A 24633-nucleotide genomic window follows, 5' to 3' on the forward strand; every position below is an offset into this window, starting at 1 on the left:
AAGACTGTGCACATGACCACATCCCATTAACTTACATGAATGCTGCCTAGGAAGTAGCATACTGCTTTTTACCCAGATAGCATTTTATCTAATCTGACCTTCCAACCATGAGCATCCCTCAATGCACTGATTATTTATGTAAGTCCTTAGGGTCATTTAATGGTTGTGTGTGAGCTGCACAGATTATTTAAATGTATAAGGAATGCAATCTGATTATCTTATTGGCTGTAAAACTGGCAGCTATTTGAGAGCAGCTGGAGACTAAGCAGCCCAGTGACAGAGTTGTTCAGTAAGGGGCTCTGTGGTGTGCTTGCAGCCCATTGCTTTGGCAATTGTACTTCTGTTATAGCCTTCCCTTTCTCCCATTGTGTTGCAGTTCAGGCCAAAAGAAGTTGTTGTTTCTGGAGGGAACCCCTTGGGGAAAACATTGGGATGCTACAGTCATTTTGTGGCTGACACAGGCTCTTCTGAAAACCCTAGTTGCAAAATTAATACAGGGGATCCCTCACTGGCCTCCAGTGACAAAGAATAATCAACCCAGCCACATTTCCTGGGTTCAGCTGTGCACTCTCAGCCCTCTTCTGGAGGCTCTTTGGGCATAAGAAGAGTTAGCAGTGCGCAGAAAAACAAATGTGGCGTTGCAAGAGGAGAGGCTGCTGTCCTTCATGGAGGGGACTCTCACCTCATCACCGCCTGTGGGCCCTGGCATGTTGCAAGGGTAAATAGTGCTAAAGGGTTCCCATGTGCATGTATACTTCATTCATGTAGACCTTTCAATACTTCTTGGCCAAATTTGCAGTGTGTCCACATATACACTTATGCACACTAGTACAGTACAAAAAGCAAATGTTTATCCTCGGAGTTGTTTGCTTGCACAGCCAGTTTTAAGGCAAAAAAGTAAATATTGCAGTGCAGAGAAAGGAACTGTTTTCCCCAGTGCTGGACTGCTATACCATCAAGTGGTGTACACTGGCTCTTACAAGGTTAGAAAAATAATCCCTAAAATATTTTCAATCACTGTTACATGATTGTAAATCTTTCTTTCATAATTTTGTAGACCCGTATCAGATTCTTGGACCAACGAGCAGCCGACTTGCAAATCCAGGTGAGAAGGGATTTTTCTGATTTGGGAGGGTTTCTCTTCACTTCTGGCATGCCCATTTCACTTTTAAGGCCAGACCTGCAAGGTGATGTGTCCAATTGTACCACTTTTTAGTATGCCTCAGTGGGAACTGATACTCAGTGTGTTGCAGGATTGTTTTTAAATTACACAAGGGTAGGCCTGAGGTCACAGATCAGGATGTGAATTCATGTATTTTAATGTAGGTGTCTACATATGATCTAGGTGTCTTTCCCATGATACTCATTGGAAACCACTCTGCAGAGATACTCAAATCATCCTAGAGGAGATAGTTACATTCAGTCAGTCAAATACCTCATTACAGGTATTTAAACTCCTCATATCAATAAGAGTTTACTTAGCTTCCTAAACACTGGGATTATGTTAAAGCCTGTAAAATATCTCATCTGGCCTCCAGGTACCCCTCCAGAAGGTGTAAATCTCATAATGATCTGCACTGTATGTTTCCCAGATTCTGTTAATCCACAGTACAAATCCATACTGACCTTGACAAATATGAAATTTTGTGAATAACCCAAACCAGTAAAAATATTTAGGGAAAAGACAAGTATAATCTCTTGGCAAAGATTGGGTTAAACACTTTAAAAATGGTCTCTCACTTTAAGAAGGTGACAATGAGAACAGGGGCTTGTAGCACGTTTTAGCTAAAGACAAGGAGCCTTCTGGGTGAGTTAATAACACTGATTGTGAACTGTGCAGATTTCACTGTTGCTCCTCTGAGTCCACAGGACACGCTGTGGCCATACATCACCATAATCAACATCATAATCTGCCACAAAGGATTGACACTGTAGGTGCCACTTCCTATTTCCTTTGCTTTAACAGCCACAGAGCACTGTGTTCCTTGTTCCACACTTCAAGCCTCCTCAACCACCTGCGCTTCTTACAATCATTGTATGGCTTTTCGAGGCATGAAATTGCCAAAATACTGAACCATTTCCCTTCACCTTATCCCCAGTGACATCAAGTACAGTTCTAGATTAGCTTACTTTCTAAACAGTTTTGCGTGTCATAGGAAAGCAATTAAGTATTAAGAATATGATTGTCCAAATGGCCAACGGCAGTGGGTTTCCAGGTGACACAGATCTTAACTGGAAGTAGGGGCCTACCTGTCTTTCATTTGTCCATAGAGCCTGGCTTTTACACGTTGGTCAAGCATCCATTTGGTAGACTTTATAACCATGGAAGATACTAACATGATCTGGACTGGGATACTTTTTTTAACGTTTGGATATAGAATTCCTACACATCATCATCCCTGTGCTTTAACGTGTTTTCTGTGTTTATAAATTGATGGAATTACTCACTCATTAAAAGGAAATTGACAGCAACCATTTATTTTCATAGGGCTATATATTACATTTGGAAGGCAAGTGTTTACGTTGGAGCATATGTTGGATTGCTTATTCAAAAATTCGTGTTTTCTCCAGCGCTGAGCTGTTTATTGATTTTCAAAGGCTAATCCTCTTGTTATGTTTTGTGTATTAAAACTTGCATGCCTTTGCTCATACCATGGATTTTTTTGTTTGTTTGTTTATTTAGTGCATGTTAATGGAACAGAAGAAATTCATTAAGGACAGCTTGGATAAATATATATTTAAACGAGCATGGGTTTCAGTTGTACTGGAGTATAAACTGCTAATGGATTTCACATGCTACTCTAGCCTGATGCTGTAATTTGCTACTATAAGCTTTCTGAAGAAAAGCTTGTTTATTCTATCCACATATTTGGGCGGGGAGGAAGAAACCAAACTGATTCCTGGTCAGAGATGTATGTAGAAGTTAGCACATACAAGCTGGTTGGCAAATACTGCTGACATTGTGCTTGTGAAAGAGATTGCCTTGCAAGCTGCTTCAGCTGTGTTTTGCATCATTTCAGTGCTGCTTTATTAAGAAATGCTAAGCTTTTAACATGAGTATCAGTGGCAAGGCCCTTTGAAATCTACTTTCAGTTGCCTAAAATGGTCAAATTTTGTTCCTATAACTCTTATTTTAAAGATTAAATTGGCAGAGAAGTGAGGACAAAAACCCAACAACAACATTTTAAGCCTTAAATAATCATCTAAACTTACTTGACACAGAACAATGACTGGAATGTACATTATGGACCTTTTCACTGTTCTTGCAAATGTTTTGCCCTGTGGTTGTATGCAGTGCAACAGCAAGCTAATAAGTTTCCGTTCTGCATTTCCCCAAATGCTGCAAATGGATGATATGGTTTGGCATGAGCCCAGCTTTCTCTAAACTTCTCTATTTTGTGTAGGCTTATTCCATAGCAGAGAACATTTAGTTGCAACATAACGCTGTGAGAACAAGCAAACTGTTACGCAAGTGAAAGCTGTTTGTCCTGAACTTTAGAGATTAGTTTCCTAAATGAGCGCTGTATTATTTCCCCAGCAATTGTCTGCACTGAAAGGCGTTAGGTAACTAGTAAATCTCCATGTAATGGCATTCTGTTGCTCAGATGAGGGAAAGCATGACGCATTACCTTTATCTCTGCTCTTTAGGATTTCATGAGACAGGAACGGGAGAAAGGAGACTAGTTAAGAGTAAGAAGTACAAATTGACATTGCAACATTTCCTAATAGGGTCCTCTGTGAGAGCTTTGGAAGAACTGATGCCTTAACATAGTTAGTCACTAGTCCTGACATTCCTATTTCATTTCCCTCCACAGGGAGCGGTCAGATACAGCTATGGCAATTCCTGCTGGAGCTCCTCTCAGACAGCTCCAACTCCAACTGCATCACCTGGGAGGGCACCAATGGGGAGTTCAAGATGACTGACCCTGATGAAGTGGCTCGGCGCTGGGGGGAGCGGAAAAGCAAGCCTAACATGAACTATGACAAACTCAGCCGTGCGCTTCGCTACTACTATGATAAAAATATTATGACTAAGGTTCATGGTAAGCGCTACGCCTACAAATTTGATTTCCACGGGATCGCTCAGGCTCTCCAGCCTCACCCTCCAGAGTCATCCATGTACAAATACCCGTCAGACCTCCCCTACATGAGCTCCTATCATGCGCATCCTCAGAAGATGAACTTTGTAGCTCCTCACCCCCCTGCTTTGCCTGTAACATCGTCCAGCTTTTTCGCTGCCCCTAATCCATACTGGAATTCACCAACTGGAGGTATCTACCCCAATACCAGGCTGCCAGCTGCTCATATGCCTTCTCATCTTGGCACCTACTACTAAGTGGGGGAAAAAACAAACACCAGAGAAAAGCAAACAAAGACATTTCTTGCTGGGATACAGTCCCTGATGCATTGCAATGAACTCTATTGGAGTACACGAATTAAAAGTGCCTAAAGAGACAAGTGGAGGTTTGGCTGGGAGAAAAAAAACCACACAAACGAAACAAACACATAAAAAATGGATGTCAGACTCTTTGTAGTAGAGATTTAAAGGAGATATTCAGGAAGTGTTAAGATACTGAAATGTAATGTATATGGGCATCGACTCTGTGGACCAAACAACAATAGACTATTGTAGGTAAAAGCATGAAATGATATGGAAAACCTATGAAAGCTAATGGTCTTAAAAAGTTGATAAGCTTTTATGTAAAGTTTGATATCCTGCTAGTGCAAAGTGGGACTATACAACAACAATATAAGTCTGTAGTGACCTAACACACAATATATGAATCATTACAAAAGCAGGGGGGGAAAGGGGAGAAAAGGGAAAAAAACTTACCTGTATTTAAAAAATAGAAGCATATCAACAAAAGAGACTGGTTTAGTATAAAAGCTGGTTTGGAATATAACAGCATTGTTCTAGTTAAAATCAAATGTGTTCCATTCATCGGAGTGTTATCAGCTACTCAAACTGTGAAGACAACCCAGACTTTCTGATTGCTTGACAGTATTAAAGGAACCCTGAGCCAAACATTGGAAATGAGAATGTGCTGAAGGCAAAGCGTATGATTGTAGATCAGAGACCTGCATCTGACAGAGGAAGCAGAAAGGAGAAAGAGGAGGATGAAGGTGATGAGAATGGGAAAAAAAGAGACTTCTTTACCAGTAGAGACTGAAAAGCCTGAACACTTAGTAGCGTTGGGACTATGAAGAAACACTTGTTCGGACATGTGAAACATACTGCTCAGTATCATACCATTCCCAGTATTACAGGAGGAAAAGACTTGTTTTTATAGTAGTGGAAAGAAGTCCAAAAGGGAAAAGCTGAAGAATTCAGAAATCAGAATATGCATCTCTCTAGAAAAAAAAAAGAAAAAAAAAAACAGGAAAAAAAAAAGGAGAAAACCGTAAAACTGGAATTGTGTTTGATATTTAAAAGTTACCAGTTAGAACCTCATCATTGTTAAGGGAGTTTGTTTTCTATTGGTTAAAGCAAGAGACAACCCCTGACTGCCAAAATCAGAAATCATCTATAAGTATTTTTGTTAGGTGGGCGCCAGTTTTTCTTTACCGAGTCGCGAACGCTGTGCGTTTGTCAGAATTAAGTATGCAAGTCAATGTTATTTTTTTTTTTCCTTTTTATATAATTATTATATAACTTATGCATTTATACACTACGAGTTGATCTCGGCCAACCAAAGACACACACACACACACACACACACACACACACACAAAAACCCCCCCAAAAATAAGGGACAATCGAAATATTGTGGCCTTGAATTTTAACTCTGTATGCTTAATGTTTACATTATGAACATATTAGTACTTAGAATGCAGAATGTATGTAATAAAATAAGCTTGGCCTAGCATGGCAGTTCAGATTGACACTGTAGTTTGCATTCGCACTTGCATTTTTAGTGCCTGACACGTCTATCGGTTCTCCTACTCACCACGTTAAAATATGCTAGGCATTTTGGTTTTAAGCCTTTGGTTTGTGAAATCTGGCAATCAGGAAAGTATAGGACCAAATAACAACGCTTAGCTGAAGTACAAAGTGGACAGTTCTGTTTGCAGCCCTTCTCTAAACAGTGCCTTGCCATTCCTGTCCTGAGCTTCTTATGCCCGGAGATTGCAATACACCCAGTTCTTTGACAGCTTCACGGCCAAGACTGAAAATTCATTCTAAATGAGGCCTCTGAGGGAAGCATGCTGATACCCTGAAATTATCTGTTGTTACCATCAGATCATGCAGCATAATCTCATCCTGAGATGTATTTTCATACTGAGTCATATGTTGAATTACCATGCCCCCTTGCTATTAATACATACTGTATCATTATTAGTAAATAAAGTGAATAATGAATAACTTCCATTATTCCTCACTTTAGGATGGAGTGTACAGTAGCTCATCAATTTGTCACTGCAGTTCATCCTGGCTTTTTACAAAGGGCAGGATGTTTTCTTTCTCTCCTAGATTTAGAGGCTTCCCACACTGTACCCTGGGCCCCAAAACTACATCTGGTATCTAATGGCATGACTCCATTTTTTTGCAATGCCAGATGAAGAACTGGTCTGGAAAATTGGCACTGACATTTCTGAGTGGCTCTCCACAGCAGGCGGTATTTACTGCAGAGGGCCCAGACAGCTCAGACCTCCCTTTTTTTTCCTGCCATTCTTTTGTCCCTTTTTTCAGACAAAATGGGTGTGGTTTCAGATTTTATAACAAACCTTCTGAGTATCCATTTGTGGAGTGTTAATTGGTGCTGTGCAATGGGAGTCTGCTTGCCAGGTTCATGTTATGGGTGTCTTGGTGGCAGTTTATAAGCACAGGATTGTATTACCGATGTTTGAGACCTGAGCAGTGGCATCATAAGCTTCGTGATGGTTTGGGAAATAAGCACTGTAAACCTATATCTCTTTAAAAAATAAAAACTCATGTAAAGGTTAGGAAAACTGAACTCTTGGAAAAGGTTAGTCACTTGCTATTTTAGAAAGTTAGGGCAGGCACACCTACATACTGGCTGTAAGAATAATAGTTTGCCTTTCAGTGGAAATATATCTACAGATCCTTGCTATCTACTTCATGTGTACTTCCAGCTCAAAAAAAAAAATGGTAGGAGTATTGTTGAACCACCTTTTAATTAAACACTTAAAAGTCCAGATAAAACAACTGTCTTTGTTTAGATTGGCAAAGACATGCCTCGAGGCCTTCGAAACATCCACAGTGCTCACGGAGTTGTCTGTAGGGTTTCCAGATTTTGTTGCCTGGCTGCTATTGGGTACAATGTAAACAACATCCTGATATTAATAGTAAGAGTCCAAATCTTGGGACAGGGATATAGGCAAAGCAGACGAATTGCAAAACCCTACAGTAGGCCATAGGGAGCTCATGGGTGAACCAGTCCAGGACAACCGTCTTAGAGCTACACATTTCGCCAGGACCATCTCACAGCTTTCCAGGAGCCTTAGAAAACCTGAGCATGAAGAGGAAATTGAAGGATGAAGACACCCTGGTGTTATTGCATTGGGACAGATAGCTCTGCTACTTGCAGGGCCTTCTTACCCCAGGGGGAACAGCTACTCCATGGGGTCTTCCTGATGAAGGGTAAGGACCAGTCCAGTGTCCCAGGACACTGACAGAGGCAAAGCAGGCAGTGGACTCACAGTTGTGTCTCTGCTGCTTACTGCCTGCTACCCAATCTGACCCTACTGCTGGGATCTGTGAAGACTGGAGTTAGGTCAGAGTTTTAGGGGCTGGTTCCTATTTCAGACCATAACAAGGGATGGGGGCAATACAGCCAAAATGCTCAGCAAAGCTGAGCCACTCTGCATCCATACTGTGAGGGACATTCCTGTGACACTCAGCCAGACCCTAAGACCTTGGCTGAATGTGCTATCTCTGCCATTTAAGCATCCAGGTGCATGGACAACATGGCCCTGATGAGTCCACATTTGTGCAAGTCTATCATGTTAATAACTTTTAACCTCAACTGTCTCACACCTTATTGCAGCACTCTGAGGACTGCTTTGTAATCAGAAACTGTATATTTTCCTAAGATTGAGAGATAGACATGTGTGCTTATCTTTCACCAAGAAATACACATCTGTCTGAGAAACTACACTATAAGATGGGAAGCAATGGTGAGAAAACTTGTAAAAGTAGGAAGCTCAAATTTCACTGTTCTCAGTCAAGATATTTCCTCTGATAATAAATAGGTTTTAGTGAGTAGGTAAAAATTGCCTTTGAAGGACACATTTTTACAACACTTGAATTGTGAGTCTTAAGGGAAAATTAACTAAGGACAACACAGAACCAACTGTACTGAGGTTTTTCGTTCCCCATGCTTTCCATGTTCAGAAGAGTCCATGTAGAATACCTCAAATGCCAACTGTTTTTTGAAACTACCCACAGGGATTGTCAATGATTCAGACTTTTTCCTGCAAATTCTTCTTGCACAGACTGTTTCTTACACCAGCTAAGATCTTGGTTTTAAATAAATGTTTAATTATAGATGCATTAAATATATATATATATTAAAAATACCACTACTCATACTATATGCTTAGTGATCCCATGATCTTTTTCTGTGTCATCATCTCAAGTTTTGGTCCTGTGACAACATTCCTTGCTTACCTGAATTGCTGGTAAATCAGAATGGCACCTCAACCATCTATTCAGTTAACTCATACGTGAATTTGGAATAACTCCTGAAGCAATCCTGATGCAACACAAATGTTAGCTCCCTATCTGGTCAGTGGAAGGAGTCTTTCAATATCTTTGCAGTAGATCCTGCCTGCCTTTGGGACCTGTGTTAAGGAGATTAGGTGTTAACACGGAGTCTTACAGTGGACTGTGTCCTTGGATTTGGCTGAGACTTTGGTTCCTGTCAGCAAGACAAGCCTTTTCACAAGCAATGGGTAACCCAGTTATGTACCAGCAACACCTGGTGGAAAAAAAAGAACAGAGCTCCTTGTGCTTTCTTGGTAAAGATATTTCCTCTTTTTTTATTCCCTTACTGGAGATGACAGATCCCTTGCTGTGTTGGACTGTTTGGAAAGCCCTTCTTCATGAGAGTTTGGCTAAAAACTCACAGCCCTTAGGGTACAGAGAGCGCCACTTTGCACTGCTTGGTATCACTCTGAGAGAGGCAAGAACTAAGGAGCCCCTGAAGCCTTCCCCTTGATTAGTTAGCTCTGACAGTCCTTCCGTAATGAGCACTGCATACATACACACATCTGGTCAAGGCATGAAGCTCTTGGCTATACACTCCCTCATTCTTCTCACTTTCTGGTTATGTCTTTACCTCTGTGCAGACCACACAGAGTGGGTCGCATTAGGATTTCCACAAGAGAAAACATGGAAAAGAGTTCTGTGTGAGCACATGAGGCTGCTCAGAAGGCTATCCTGGCTTACTACTTCTTTCCAGGATTCAGCTGCAACCTCCTAAGTGTTTTGGCTCTAGAGCTGCCCTTGTGTGGCTGTTCCCTCAAGGCACTGGCAGGTAAGACTACATCATATGCAGGACCTAGTGAGAGCCTTGCTTGGGAAAGGAGAACTGCTTGGTGAGCTGGTTAATGACAATATTAGGCCAACTGGAATGTGGAAAATTGTTTCAAAATGTAATGACCGTCACAGTTGAAACAGGCACATATTTTCAAGAAAACAAAGTAATAGAGCCAATCTGGTTAGATAGGAATTGACCTGAGATGCACTTTTAAATCAGTGGAGTTAAGACTTCTTGAAACCAGGCTCAGAAAATTTCTCAGGTTGTGTACCAGAATATTGGGCCACATGTATTCTGTATGATAATTAAGATCAGAATATTTTTTAATGCTTAATCCTAGAAGAAGTAGTAAGAAAGTCTGCTTGGAAATTCCCCCCACACTCTACAGAACTATTTTCTATTGTATACTCACTGATGTTTCCTTATCCACCTTCTCATTTGGAAAAGTCTCAGATCCAGGGTATTTCCACTCATTCCTGTAACACAGAGGCTAATACAGCTCATTGTGAAAGGGGGTTTTTTGGGTTTTTTTGTTGTGGTTTTTTCCCCCTGATACTTCTGTATTTTGCAATTTCTCCTGATTATACTCCCTGTGCATCACACTCCAAAGTTCCTAGCCTGCCTCAATGTTTATGGCTTACTAAATATTTGTAGTTTGTTATCACACTCACTTTGACTGGATGTTATCCAAGCTTAGACATATTCCACTTCACAAACCCATCCTTCTTCTTCTCTGATAATTGTTCATAGACCTCTCTTTTTTTTCCCTGTCTCTGCACATGGGAGACCTGATGTCTCCTGCTGTCTAAACCATTTCCATTTATGACTTCTCTGACTACCATCTCGTTCCCTCTAGAGTCCATGCCACTGTCCCCAGCCAAGAAGCTAAAGTGCTTGTGGCTTTTCTTGGCTGAAGAGTCTTCCTTGGGCTGCTAAAAGACCTTTCAGCTCTTCAGATTTGAATGGACTTCCATGTTCTTTCTTTGGAGCAGTTTGGGATTTTCTCACTAATTGAAAACCATCCCTTCCTCAGGTCTCTCCACCAACTAGAAGGGTTAGTCTAAACTATTGCTGTGAGCTTGCAGCGCTAATTCCACCAGTTCATCTCACCCAACTGCACAGTTTATTTTGGCTCCATTCCGTCTGTGTCCTATCCAGGCTCAAAGCTGCTTCAGGCAGAAAATGCACATCCAAAGAGCACCCAGCAGTGTGCTGCCACTTAATATTAGATAATCACAAGTAACATTGCCAAATGAAGTGCCTATAAATTTCCAATTTTCTTCATAATGAAGGCATCATTCTTCTCCACTGGAGACCTGAAAGCTGCTCTGTGGAAGATGAATACAGGGTTCTTTAAAAAGGCACAGGCGCTAGGGCTAGATGATTGCCATGGTCCTTTGAGGCTTCAGAGCAGTCCTAAGAGTGTCTGAAAAACAAGTTCAAAGATTTTGCTACATCTTATTATCAACTCTTGCTTGTATGTTTTCAAAATTACTACTTTGTTTCAGCAAACCAGCCACATAGACCCCTGGCCACCGAAGACATTAGCACAAGACTGCCAGGAATGATACAGGGCTTCAATGAGCACCTTCCTGGAGAAGAACTGAAGGGCTTGTGAAGCTCTCCAGTACATCTGCCACAGCACTGGCCACAGAAATAGGGATTTTTTTTAAAATAGTGTCCCTCTTCCATTGTGGATTGAGGAAGAATTTTTTTTCACCTGCATTACTGTAGTCAAAATTCAAAGGAAAAGACATAAGGAGAAAGTCATGATATTAATCTGTTTTGTGGCTGAAAAATTACCACATGATGTCTAATTCCCGGAAAAAGGAGTCTGGTACATCAATATACTTCAGTTTCCTGGGATGAGAATGGCATTCAGATGACCCAGTCATGAGTGGGATCATATGGTGCTGGATATGGTAAATAGAGGTCATGACTAACAGATGTTGCTTTGAAGTGCCTTTGTCTTTAAACTCACAAGACTAATAAATGCTGGAAGAGGCTGCATTTTCTATCTAGACTAACTTAATATTTTCCATCTCAGCTTTCTTCAAGGAGAGAGGGTGGGATTGTTGTTTTCTTCTAACATGCTCTGAGGATAAATCTGTGAAACGTAGGTGGTGCTTGGACATTGCTACGGGCTCATATCCTGACAGAGATAGCTCACAGTCTGGATCGCCAAGGGACTGAAGTGTCTGCTGCTACCCTGAATGACTGCTGGTTAAAACTATGGAAAATTTGTAGGTACCTCTGAAGGACTGTAGGCTTGTGACTCCCACCATGAGTTTCCAAGCAAAAGACAGAAAATTAGGACTAAAGCAAGCGGTGCACAGTCTTTGGAGGCTGAGCAAGGGCTCGATTCTCAAAACAAGCGTGAAAATAAAGGTTGTTACCTTGGCTCTTCCTGGAAGATTAAAGTGGATGAGCTGGCAGAAAAGGGGGTGTAAAACCAAGGATGCATGGAAATGACAGAGCTGTTGTCAGCTGGGCTTGGAAAGGGGAAGGAAAAACAGGAGGACACCAGAATCAAGGGGTAAAGGAGAAAGATCAATGAATTGCTGTCAGAGGGGGTAACAAAGTGTCATAACCTGGGCCCCCTTACTAGCAGTGTATGGAAAGGGATGTAAGTGGACCTTTAAGATGTTCTTGCAAGGATTACTTAGTGCTCAGTGTAAGGCTTGATTTGATGATGTTGACATGACATCAGATCCGAATCATCAATAGAGAGCCAACTAGAAGATCAAAATGGGCTGACAATGTGAAGGCAGTAATCAAGAAGGTTGACAACCTCCTCTCCCTGTTATGGAAAGGGGAATTATATATGGTCGGGGGTGCCAGGGAGGCTGGAGTGCCTGCAGAAACCCAAAGAGGTGATTTCCTGTATAGTCATCAAAAATGAAAAACTGATCTGAGTGACGTGGTAAAGGAAATGCCAACTGGATAGCAAGAAGTTAACAGGGAGAGAGGTGAAAGTAGGAGAAAAGGAGGACATATACCCCAGGGAATTTAGAGGATTCAGAAAACCCCAAAAAGGCTTAAAAGTAAGATATGGACAGGTTTAATTAAAAAGTACTGTGGCCAAGGGAGGTTGCTGGAGAGCAACTGTGATGTGCAGTTGGGTAAGAGGAGGCAGGTTAGCACATGTGGGCTAAAGTAACAGCTGAAACTGCCTGAGTTGAGGAGACAGTAGAGTTTGTAAATGCTGTACTTAATTTATCTTTCTGCACTTACCACTTTAGTATATTTTCAGCTAACATTTCGTTACAATTTCCACAAACATTTCATGTCAGGGCTTCATTGCAATGCAGACTGCACGCTGAACAGCTGTAGAATAGCCTTGCCAATGCTGGGAATTTGCACTGGGAATGCAATACCCAGTTCCAATCACCGATGAGTGCTATGCAAAATGAGCTAATCAGCATTTTTCATTCCTTTAACCACTTACCTCAACAATTAAATGCGTTGCAATACTAAATGTATAGTATACAATAAATCATTCCAGACTGTATAAAAGCATCAGACAATACATCTTTGTTGTTTTGTCATAAGCCATGTAAAATGCTGGCTTAGGACTCTGTAAATGGCTTTGTTCACTCTTGTTATTTTAATTGTATGTGAAAGCACAGTAAAGTTTCCTGCATACAGTGTGTGTTTCCTGCTAAATGCCAAATCCAATACGCTCTCCTTTTCCTTCTAGATGCAGATCACAGTGAAAGGTTTTGGCATAATAGTCTATAAGGTGGGAAACCCGGCACTACTTCAACATTTTTGATGTTCCACTGTAACTACTAGAATAGCTCTTGAGCCAAGACATGGTAGGTGCTCCTAGTTACTTTTCCATACTTCTGCTTTGGCTAAAAGCTGAGATGTTTGGTTTGTGGCTCAGTCATCTATTTCTCAAAAATGTCTGTTGGGCTCAACTGCAATTGTAATTATGTTATAGAGAGTCATTTGAGCCTAACATACCTTTTTTCTTAACTTTTGGGACACTACAACATAAAGGTAGAGAAATTGGAAGAGGTAGAGCAGCTTTATTTAGCAAAAATCCTTGGCCAAATGATGTTAGTTGACTGATTATAATGTTTCCAAGAGACCTAGAGTAGCTTAAGCTCTCAAATCTAACAGACTTGCAATGGGATATGTTCCCCTCAGATGTTCCAGAAATACTTCTCTGTTGCTTTGCTTAAGAAAGCCACATTTGTTCGGAAGGAATTGAAGCTGAGTGCAGCTCCAATGACCCATCCTCCAGCAAAGACAGCCCTCAGGGGCTAAAATGCCACCATACAAGACAGTCACTGTTAAAAAATAGTTCAACAAAGCACTTTTCAAAACTGTGATTGACAGTTTCATGTCGCAGTGACGGGGCCAGGGGTGGTTTTGAAATGAAAAGGAGCTGGACAATGATGTAAATTTGGTGGTGTATTTGAGTACCCTCGACTATGAAGTCTACAGTCTTTGTCTGACACCTGCATGTTGATATGTAAATGTGACCTCTCCCCAAGCAAGCTCTGCCTTATGGCTCCTGGCCCTCAACAAAAAATGCCCGTATATCTTCCAACCCATTCTTTGAGGCTACTTGAGTCTTTTATGGCCTTCAGGGTCGTTGTGTCCAACAGGTGTCTGAACAGGCATCGATTTCAAGGCTACTCAGAGTCTGTTAGGAGAAACACTCTTGCAGACTATGAAGGTGCTAATGAGATGCTAACGAAGGTCTGTGTGCTCGTGGCATTGTCTGACGACCAAGTGATCTGAGCAGGGTTGTGGTTCACTGTGAACCATATGGAGAATTCACATGCCTCTAAGGAGAGAGCTTCTATATATCTACTGGGCTTTGCATGATTTGTGCAATTACACTTGTAATTAGGTTCTTAGATACACTCAGGCTCAGTCCCTTGCACCTCCTCTAGAAAGAAGTGCCCTGAACATTTTCTAGAAGTGATACAATTTTCCTGACTTTTGAAGTATAGGAATGCACACTAGCCTTAGTCTGCAAATACTTTATGTCTCCATGCTGACCCTCCCTGATATTACAGTGACTCCCTGAGTTAAATCCTGCGATTCCCTCTGTCATTTAGATCAGGCTTTGAGATCCAGAAACCACAGGTCCAGTAGCAGCTGGAAACTCAAAGTGATAATTTCTTAGAGGCAAGGTTGATCACAGAAGTGTGAGTGCGTAAGCCACCAGGCATTTTCCTCTTCAGCAAGAAAAGCAAAACCCTTAAAAAAAAAAATACAGGAACTGGGAAGTGAATTTGAAACCCATGTGCTACTTGTGGCACTGTGCCCAGGCTGGACCACTGAGACAGAGCTCCTCTGTCTTTGCTCCTTGCAGAGCAAGGCAATCTGCCAGGCTGGGACCAAACCCACTGCCATGACCATGCTGGCAGCCCCAGAATTCATCATCTCTGTGCTCATCTTGGGGCACCTATCTGTGATATTGGGCCTTTGCAGGCAGTGATCTGCTGAGCAGCCCTGTGTGCCCCCAGCTGTCCCTGTTCCCCCTCTCCCTGCACTGTGGAAGTGCTGGGCACCCTCAGGCATGGGTCAGGACTTCACTCAGATGCCATGAGTGTGTGTATGTGGGTACATGTGTGTGTAGCTTCCATGCCCCCATTGCTCCCCAGTAATCTCCCCATAATCTTGTCATTCCCTCACCAGTGCTCTGCAGGGTTTTGCCAAGTGGTTTACAACTGACTTTTTGAGGGTCATATTCAGTCACTCTGCCCTCTTCCCACTCTTTCCTCTTGGGCTAAAGCTGGGTGGCAGGCAAGAACTGAAGGCACAGGATATTTTTGGATGCCCTCTGTATTTCAGATGCTCCCTGAAGTTTCTGTTTGAAGGTCTGGGCTGTTCTCCCTTCCCTGGCCTGGACTAGGCTGTAGTGATGATCCTTGTCTGTCCAGGTCAGCTGAAGGAGAGACAGAGATATGTGAGAGTGGGAGATGAAGGCAGAGCAGGCTGGACAGGTACTACAGACTTTTTTCCGTGCTCTGCTGTCTCATCCTGACTTACGCTGCTGCTGTACCTCACAGAATGGTAGAGGTTGGAAGGGACCTCTGGCAGTCTTTGAGTCCAAGCCCTGCTGCCAAGGCAGATTCACTCAAAGAAGGTCACACAGGAACACATTCAGGTGGGTTTGCTATGTCTTCACCACACATTAAGTCTTGGTGCATCTTCTGGGAAAAGCCTGCAAATTTCCTGTGCTCTCATCAGGTCCCTGAGGTGTGGGTGACAGTGTGCTCACCCCAGGAACAAGTGGCCCCCCCAGCACAGTGCTCATTCCCTACTGCAGTTCTGGCCAGGGCCCCCTGCAGCCACTGTTGAATGCCATGCTGTCCTGCCCATCCCAGGATGCTGTCCTGCTCATGAGAGCTAGACTTAGTTTGCTTCCTTAAGCTGCTGCAGTGCTAAGGGACCCAGGAAACCCTACACCTCCAGCCCTGCCCTGTAGGTACATCAGCCCCAGCAACTTCCTGCTCCCCTGGGAGCTAGGTGCCGTTAGCAGAGCAACCAGAGCTGCTCTCCTCAGAGGCATCGGGGTGTGCTTGCCGAACAAGGTATATTCCTGTTTCCCCCAAAAGATGGCAGTAAGCGTCACCAAAACGGAACCATTCGGCACCTTGGATAGATTGACGTCTGTGAAGAATGCCACAGTGGTGGCAGTGCCTCGTTGCCCCCCACAACCAAGCAATGGCCCTTCCACCACCTCTCCAGGGCAGACCCTAACAGGGCTCTAGGTGATGGGCAAAAATACCAGAGTGAAAAATGAGTTGCCAACTGCTGAGATTATGTAGCAGGAGAGGATGTCTTTTAGAAGGACAAAAATACCTCCCCTTTCCATACCTACTGTGCCTTATTTCTAAGGCAATGAGAAAAACAAATCTGCAATACTGGGATGTATCTTCTTGTATGCTGACATTAGCTGCTGTAGCAAAATTGACATCATTAGGATTTTTACTGAGAAGTTAATTATTCTCTCATTTGAGCAACACAGATAAACCAGACAGAGAGTCTATCTGGTAACTTGGGCCACGGTTTAAGGTTTTTTTTGAATGCAAATGTTGCTACATAATGATAATTATAAAAATATCTTCATTATTAAATGAATAAAACTAATAAAACTAACTTCTGAGATTATTATTCCTTGCAATGTTTATAATATGAATGCTTTTTTATTTGTCAGTGAGGAAATAGAGTTGTGTTTTGTTCTTTTTTTTTTTTTTTTCCCCTGAAAAATAATCCTCATTCCCGGATAATAGACCTTTTATGTTCATTAATGTTTCTAATAGAGCTATCACCTTGATAGCTGAGATTTTTCTTTTCACTAAAGTAAATTCTAGGATCACAGCTCTATAAATGTAAAGATCTTAAAGCCAGCAAATGATGAGTTTCTAAACAGACCAGCAGAACTCCAAGGCTGAAAGTGCTGCTTCAGTACATTTAAAAATGAAGACGAGTGCCTTGTCAAAGTGTCTCACATTGCAGGGCAGTTCAGCAGCCTCCAAGGACTAGTGGGTCACACAAGAGGCCAAGCAAATACTGTTCATTAGCAATAGCGAGTTCTGTAGTGACCTTGCAAGAAGGTGCTTTTCTTTGCATATGCTGGTGTCTCCCAAAAGATACATGTCTGATTCCCATGCGCTTTCATTTTGCTTTGGACCAGAGATTAGAATACAGAATTAATCATCAAGTCCAACCTATCACCCAACACCACCTAATCAACTGAACCATGGCACCAAGTGCCTCATCCAGTCTCTTCTTAAACACCTCCAGTGATGGTGACTCAAACACCTCCCTAGGCAGCACATTCCAATGGCCAATCACTCTTTCTGTGAAGAATTTCTTCCTAACATCCAACCTAAACCTCGTCTGTCACAGTTTGAGACTGTGTCCTCTTGTTCTGTCAGAGGTTGCCTGGGAGAAGAGAACAACCACCACCTGACTACAACCTCCCTTCAGCAATAAGGTCTCCCCTGAGTCTCCTCTTCTCCAGGAAAAACAACCCCAGCTCTCTCAGCCTCTCCTCATAGGGCTTGTGTTCCAAATCCCTCGCCAGCTTTGTTGCCCTTCTCTGGACACGTTCCAGCATCTCAATATCTTTCCTAAACTGAGGAGTCCGGAACTGGACACAGTACTCAAGGTGTGACCTAACCAGTGCTGAGTACAGGGGCAGAATGACCTCCCTGCTCCTGCTGGCCACACTGTTCCTCATACAGGTTAGGATGCCATTGGCCTTCTTGGCCACCTGGGCACACTGCTGGCTCATGTTCAGCCTACTGTCAACCAGTACCCCCAGGTCTCTTTCTGCCTTGCCACTCTCCAGCCACTCTGACCCCATCCTATAGCTCTGCATGGGGTTGTTGTGGCCAATGTGTAGAACCCGGCGCTTGGATGTGTTAAATCTCATACTGTTGGACTCTGCCCATCTGTCCAGCCTGTCAAGGTCCCTCTGCAGATCTCTCCTACCGTCTAGCAGATCAACACCTGCCCTCAGCTTGGTGTCATCTGCAAATTCACTGATGATGGACTCAATCCCCTCAATCCAGATCATCAATAAAGATATTGAACAGGATGGGGCCCAGCAGTGATCCAGACCTGGGGAAAGTAAGGTCCTTGAAATGCAGATATTCTTCTAAGTGCATAAGCTTCAATATGTCTGTTGAGCATGTTACTGTCCTTGAGCATTACTGTATTTTACCAGTACAAAGTATGATCTGTGTGTCCCTCTAATTTCATTGTTTTGTGTGCTTAGTAGTACACTTCTGCTACTCAGGTCTGTGGGTAGGAAGCTGGTCTCTTCTCAGGTCTACAAATTGCCATGCACCCGTTACAGAACAAGTGCTAATGAAATATTAAAGTGGTAATACAGCCTCAAAGAGAGGACTGCTCCAGGTTTGTAGATTTAGCCCAAGTCCTTTTGGAGGGCAGCCGTTTGCTGCCTTTTGTCAGTTCAGAAGACCCGGAACAAAACAAACACAGCCAACCAACCAGCAACAAAAAAAGACCACCAACAACACAAAAGACTTTACAGAGCAGACCCTTCTTGTGGAAATGCACTGTGTAAAGAGTATATATTCATCATCCTTCAGAGCAAAATGTGTGCACGGGGAACCGAGTGTTTTAAAATGTCCTGACACTAGATGGTGCGGTGGGTTAGAGTAAGCCACTGTGCTGGAAATCCTGCTTGAAGCACACTTCAGGCCAGTACTGGAGTTTGTCTGGACAGTGCATGTTTGCCAGCTTTTGCTGCAGAGGCACCAGGTTCTGGAGGGACCGTGTGGCTTCAGATCAGGACACAGAGAGGTGCTCAGCTCTTTGCAGGTGTGCCAGCCAGCTCACCCTGACTCCAGATCCGCTTCACCTTTGCCTGCTTTCATTAACAGCGTCATTGCCCAGAAATTACGGAAAAAGTAAAGCTAATTACCAAAATTAATCATCCCCAAGAGGACAGAGACTAACCACTAGTGCCCTGCCCTGTTGTGTTGACTGTTTCCTTACAGTCCCTGAGCGTGAGTCCAGGTCGCACTGACACTGGCCACATTGGCTGGGAGTGCAGAAGCCTGCATGTACGTGGGTGCGGTGCCATCACAGGGCATTGGCATTTCATCTGGCAAGTGCCGAGCTGCCACGGGCAGCTGTGGGTGCCTGCTGCACTCCCTGATGCCAATGGCAGCAAATGAGATATGCTGCTTTGAGGATGGCTTGGCACATCACAGGCAGGAGGCTTTAATGTGGTTTCTTGGGTGTAACTGAAAGCAGCTTTTGGCCCAGGGGAATGAATTCTTTTTTTGCTTTTCTATATGCCCTGATTTTTGTAATCATGCTGTTAAGTATGTCTTCTGGAGAGCAGTAATTAACAGAGGATGTGTTTTAGTTACTTCTTCAGAAGCCACTGAGTGTGGTTCTTCAAGGTGTGACTTTTTTTCCCTCTTCTGAATATATGATTTTCTTTTCATCAGCACACATGCTGGCAGTGTACTGAGGGTCAGGACAATGACTTCTGGGAGGATTTCCATCATGATACCATGGATTAGGCACATGAAATCCCACTGACCTGTGCTGAACTCTGTGGTTTTGAGATACTTCAGCAGTTTTGGTCACTCCCCCACTAACCCAAGAAATAGTCTGAGTGCAATTTAAATATGTCCAAGTATTTGTTACTTACTTATTATACCCTTCTTCAATTATATGCATTAGTGGTCAAGACTGGGACATCATGAAAGTGCAAAAGGTGCCTCCAGTTAAGACATGTGCTTTACAACTCATGGAGAACTGAAAAAAGAAAACATGACACATTATAATAACTGAGTAAGGCTTTTGGCACAATCCATCATAACTGTTGTTCCCTAAATGTCTCTTACTGTGGTCCTCTTGATGTCAACCTGAGCGTAGCTTCCCAGAGAAAAAAGTTCTTTTAGCACATGAAAGAGGCTTTAAAAGCTCTAGATTTGAGGGGGCTTGGGGGGATGAGGTATTGTGTGTGTGTGATGGTTTCTTTGTTGTTGTTGTTGTTTGGTTTGGTTTGGTTTGGTTTATATAATTAAATGTTGAAATGATATGCTTGGGGAGGGAAAGAGGTGCCAGATAATGATCGCAATAAAATGGTTATGAACATGATTTCACTGTCAGGAATGCTGCAATACAATTTTTATCATTCAACAAGAAGGTCAAAGCCTAAACAATTGCCTCAGGGATATTTCTCATGAAAAAAAATATGGTAAGTTTAGATTGCTGACTCCTGAATTCAGTTCTGAGGTCAGAAGGGATCGTTTGCTTATCTCGGTTGACCTCCTTCATTAGCAGAAACCACACAATTTCATCTAGCTGCTCCACTATTGAACTTGACAGTAGGGGAGCAAGTTCTTAATTTTTCATTAACATTCAGGCAGAACTACAATAATGTCACTTTCATCAGCTTTAGCACAAATGTGTACTTCTACCAAACTACGGTGTTTGTTGATCTTTAGCTGGTGCTCTTTTCTTTTCCTGTCTACAGCAAATATTATGTTCTCCCCTATATAAATGCCCACACATTAGCCAGAGAATGAAAAACAATCCCACATCCCTGAGGTGACTCACACACCTCGTGGATACTGAATCACCATTAAGATGAGGTGAACATGTGGTGTGCAAAGTGGAGGCTGGAACATTTGCAGCCAAAACATTCAGAAAATACTGGTACGGGTTAAGGAATTCACCAGGAAAGGGGGAAAGTAGCAACCTGTGAATGAGTATTTACAACCCAAAGGACTAAACTAACCATTCCCAAGTGCTTCTGGCTGTCACCCCAAAACCAGAGAGAAATATAGAAAATTAACTGAAATTTGTGCAGGTCTAGTCCACAACCCCTCCTTTAGCAGTCCACACGCCAAGTCTGGGCACTATTGGCTTAACTATTATTTGCTTAGGACTACAAGCACTAGCAATACAGTGATACATTCTCATGCATTGTATAACTCCCAAACCTCCCTTTCCAGACTGAAAATGGAGCTCTGCTGTCTCTACTGTCCCCAGGAGAGAGCTGGAACCAGTAGCACTGGCTCCTCAGAAGCTGCTGAGCTGTGGTGGACCTCCTCTTTCAGTTATTACCCACATGCACATTGAGGAGGAATAAGGATGATCCTCAGTTTCTCTCAGAGAGACTAATCCCCTGCATGGGCATGGGGCAGCTGCAAGTCCTGTGTGCACAATCATCATAGTAGCAAGCAAAACAATATACCTACCAAGGTCTCAAGAGGCGTGCTTGGATGCAGCATCACTGCTATGTCAGCAGCACTGAGCATAGGCATAGGTGGCATGACATGGTACAGTGTAGGAAACTCCATTCTCTAGTGGCCAGGCCAAGGCTATACTGGAAACACACTGAAATTGCGGGAACTGAACCACAGATGCCAGTATAGGCATTGGATGCTTTTATAGGTTAAAAGTAAATACTCCTCGAGAGGCTACTTTTTTTCCCCTATGTGAAGGTAATTTGGGGTGAGGGTTTGTTTAGAGCTGGATGTTTGTGGTTGCTTGAACTGAGAAGTTCATGTATTAAACACTGTTCCAGAGCTGTACACGATTGTGTCCAGATTAATAGACGAGCCTTTGTCAAGGACATTGTGCAAATACATTTCCACAAGACATTATTGTCTGAACACACAAGCAAATATTTGCCTAAAAAGTGTAATTGACTATTGTTCAAGAACTGCCACCTGCCCTTTGGTTTTCTGGCACTCTTGTAGAAGGCACTATGCTTTACAGCATTGCCTTCAGCCAAGATTTCCATGGAACTCTTGACCAATAGTTGAGTAAACATTCAGCTTGCTGCCTTTTTTGTTAAACTTTCCCCCCCTCCCCCCCTCTTCTCCCCTAAGGCTGCATAGACCTTTTATAATCAGAAGAATGAATAATATGAAGAAAATGAGAAAGGCAACCAGCTTTGCTTCAGCAGTAGCACTGTGGAGGAATTACATACATAAGAAATGGTAGTCTGACGTGAAGGACACGGGTGAGACCAAGCAGCAACACAAAGGACAAGCTCATCTGTGTTACCAAGTTCATTCTGTCAGCTGAAGCGATGAGAAGTGATGACAGTCACGATGCCAGGGGATGGACAGACAAAAGAAGACTGCAGCTGTCCTGTAATATGTGGTCTGTGACATGCCAGACAGTATAGCTGCCCTAAATGACTTTCCTACCTTTAGTCTTAAAGACACTTTTATACAGAGATATATTTTGGAAAAAAGACAGCCCATTTCAAAGTGGAAAACTCTGAAGTGTTTCTGTTTGAGAATCTTGAAGTTAAATATTTTGTTGGTTAACCAGCGTCTTCTCAGCCCTTGCTGACTGAAGTAGCTCAGTGAGTTTGATGGGAATTCATCATTTGGTCAGTTCAACATTTTGTCAGTTAAAACAGGTATTTTTCTGATTTCAGACTTTCCAATGAATGGTTTCATCTAATTACACTCATGGAAACTATATGAGTGTCTGCACTTCTTTCTGTTGTGTTTTGTTTGTTGTTGTTGTGGGTTTTGGTTTGGTGACGGTGGTGGGTTTTGTTTGTTTCTTTTGTTGGTGTGTGTTTATTTGTTTTTTATTTATATCAACTTTGTTTCAAAGTTCTTCTCCTAAAACCAAGTGATGTTGCTGCCAGTCTAAGCTGTTCCAGGGGCTTCATGGAGTTACTGGCCGGCTAGAAATATGTAACTGCACTAGGTGCATTCCCTTTTGGTTTGCTCAGCTTAGTGAAATATTTTGTTACCATTTTGCAGAAGCATTTCTTTCTACCTTTATCTATCAGATTTCCCAGCTGACTGGCCTCTGGAACCCTGGCTGTTGCAATTCTGCTGGCCTCAGAGCTCACCGGGTGAGTTTCTTTGACTCCTTAATTGTTTCCTTCTCTCAGACTCCCACCACATGCTGAAATGGTCCTGCTTTTTCAGAATATCATCAGAAACGTCCTAATCTTGACCCTTACATTCCTACTTGTCCTTATCTCTTTGCAGAACATATGGCCCATGAAATCCCTGCTCTGTTGAGACCTGACTGAATCACCGAAATAGTTTGACTTCACCTGTTTCTCTTTCTTCTGCATTGTTACCGCAACTTCTCCACTATCATAGCTCTTCAGAGACATAGCTCTTGTGGTATTATATGCATGACTATTTGTGGTATCTCTGTGCTCATCATCTTCATCCTTGCCCAGAATACATGATTGTCAGGTGAGGGACTGGTGGCCCTGTCTGAGGATGACAAGAGTTGAATGAAGAGACCTGTGTTTGCATGGGGAAACACACACACTGACCTGAGGTCCTTAACTACTATCATCTTTTCCCTTTGATCTGTCATTGTATTTGTGTTATGGTAACCATCAATGCTGTTGACAAGAGTAGTAAAATAATGTTACCAAAACTTCCTCAAAATAACCTCCTCTCTATCACTTGAGAAGCTCTTTTTCAACACCAGCTGTCAACTGCCCACAGCAGGAAATGCTTCCTCCGGTGTGTTTTCCTCCTGAGGGACTGCTAGCTCTGAAACATGCCATTGTTAGAGCATGGATTCAATACACAAAAGGCTAAAAACTGCACAGCATCCTGTCCTTGCTATTCATAAAGTGGAGTCCTCCTCTCTCTGCAACATGATGGGGGGCCAAAAAAGAAAACTGCAGGTGCCTAACCCAGTTACACTGTTGTCATAGTAAAGTCCCATCCCTGAAGGCTGAGTGCTACACCAAAGGTGAGGACATTGAAAACAGAACAGTTAGAGAGCTGAGATGCCCATCACTGCCTGGGAAGAGAGAAAAACAAGATGATGAGCTATTTCCTTGCACAAGGACTACATGATGTGCTAAACTGAATACAAGAGAGGTGTTGATGAGTTATAATGATTACTAAGAGCAGATTGCCACTATTTCCTTGCTTACCTTCCAAAAAAAATAATCACAATTGTCCTTTGCTCTGAAAGCAGCTTTGCTGGTGTAGCACTTAAGGTTTGGTATGGCAAAGGCCTTGATAATATCTCTGATGTCCAATTCTTTTGGAGAAGAAAGGAAATGTGAGTGAAGGTGAACCAAAATGTATTGCCATCAAGAGTGTGAATGGGCTAAATGGCAATAATGTCCCCCAATGACTTATATTTAGTCACTGATGAGGGTACACTTGTGCAAAGGTTTTACTGATGAAAGAGGAAATAATTTCTTGATGCATGCCAAGGTTATAATCAGGAGGATTTGCGCAACTGGGAAAAATCCAGATATGCTTCATCTCTCATGAGGAAATTGAGAAGATTGGTGGCCAAATATCTGTTGGGAGAATCAAGAGGAAGCAGAGGTGTTTATTCACTGAAGGAAATGGGAGGGCTCAGCGGCTGCAGCAGTGACATTATCAGAGCACAGGGCATGCACGGGGCCATGCTGGGACTCTCATCCTGTTGCCTTGGCGGAGCAGGAAGCTATCATCCCCAAGCACTCTGTCCTGCCAGTGCCCATACTCCTCTGAGTCTCAGGGGGGTCACAAGCCTCATGAGATTTTTTATTTTAACCTCTGTTTCAAAGACTACATGTTTTTTCTGTGTGTGTGTGTGTGTGAGACTTGCTTCCCATCCATGCCCTATGCAGCCCTCTTACTTAGCTTTTCCTGTTGAC

General features: G+C 42.7%; 1 protein-coding gene across 5 annotated transcripts in view; it reads left to right on the plus strand.

The window, feature by feature from the left end:
• The window catches only part of ERG (ETS transcription factor ERG), a 145738-nt gene extending 140367 nt beyond the window's left edge, over positions 1–5371 (plus strand). For all 5 annotated transcript variants that reach the window (XM_054166008.1, XM_054166010.1, XM_054166007.1 and 2 more), the window contains 2 exons: positions 1058–1105; positions 3816–5371. In XM_054166008.1, the coding sequence (XP_054021983.1) occupies positions 1058–1105; positions 3816–4336 (569 nt within the window). In that variant the 3' untranslated portion in view covers positions 4337–5371. The remainder of the gene's footprint in view (positions 1–1057; positions 1106–3815) is intronic.
• Positions 5372–24633: the final 19262 nt, after the last annotated feature.

This window comes from Dryobates pubescens, chromosome 12 (assembly GCF_014839835.1).
Source record: "Dryobates pubescens isolate bDryPub1 chromosome 12, bDryPub1.pri, whole genome shotgun sequence".
NCBI lineage: Eukaryota > Metazoa > Chordata > Aves > Piciformes > Picidae > Dryobates > Dryobates pubescens.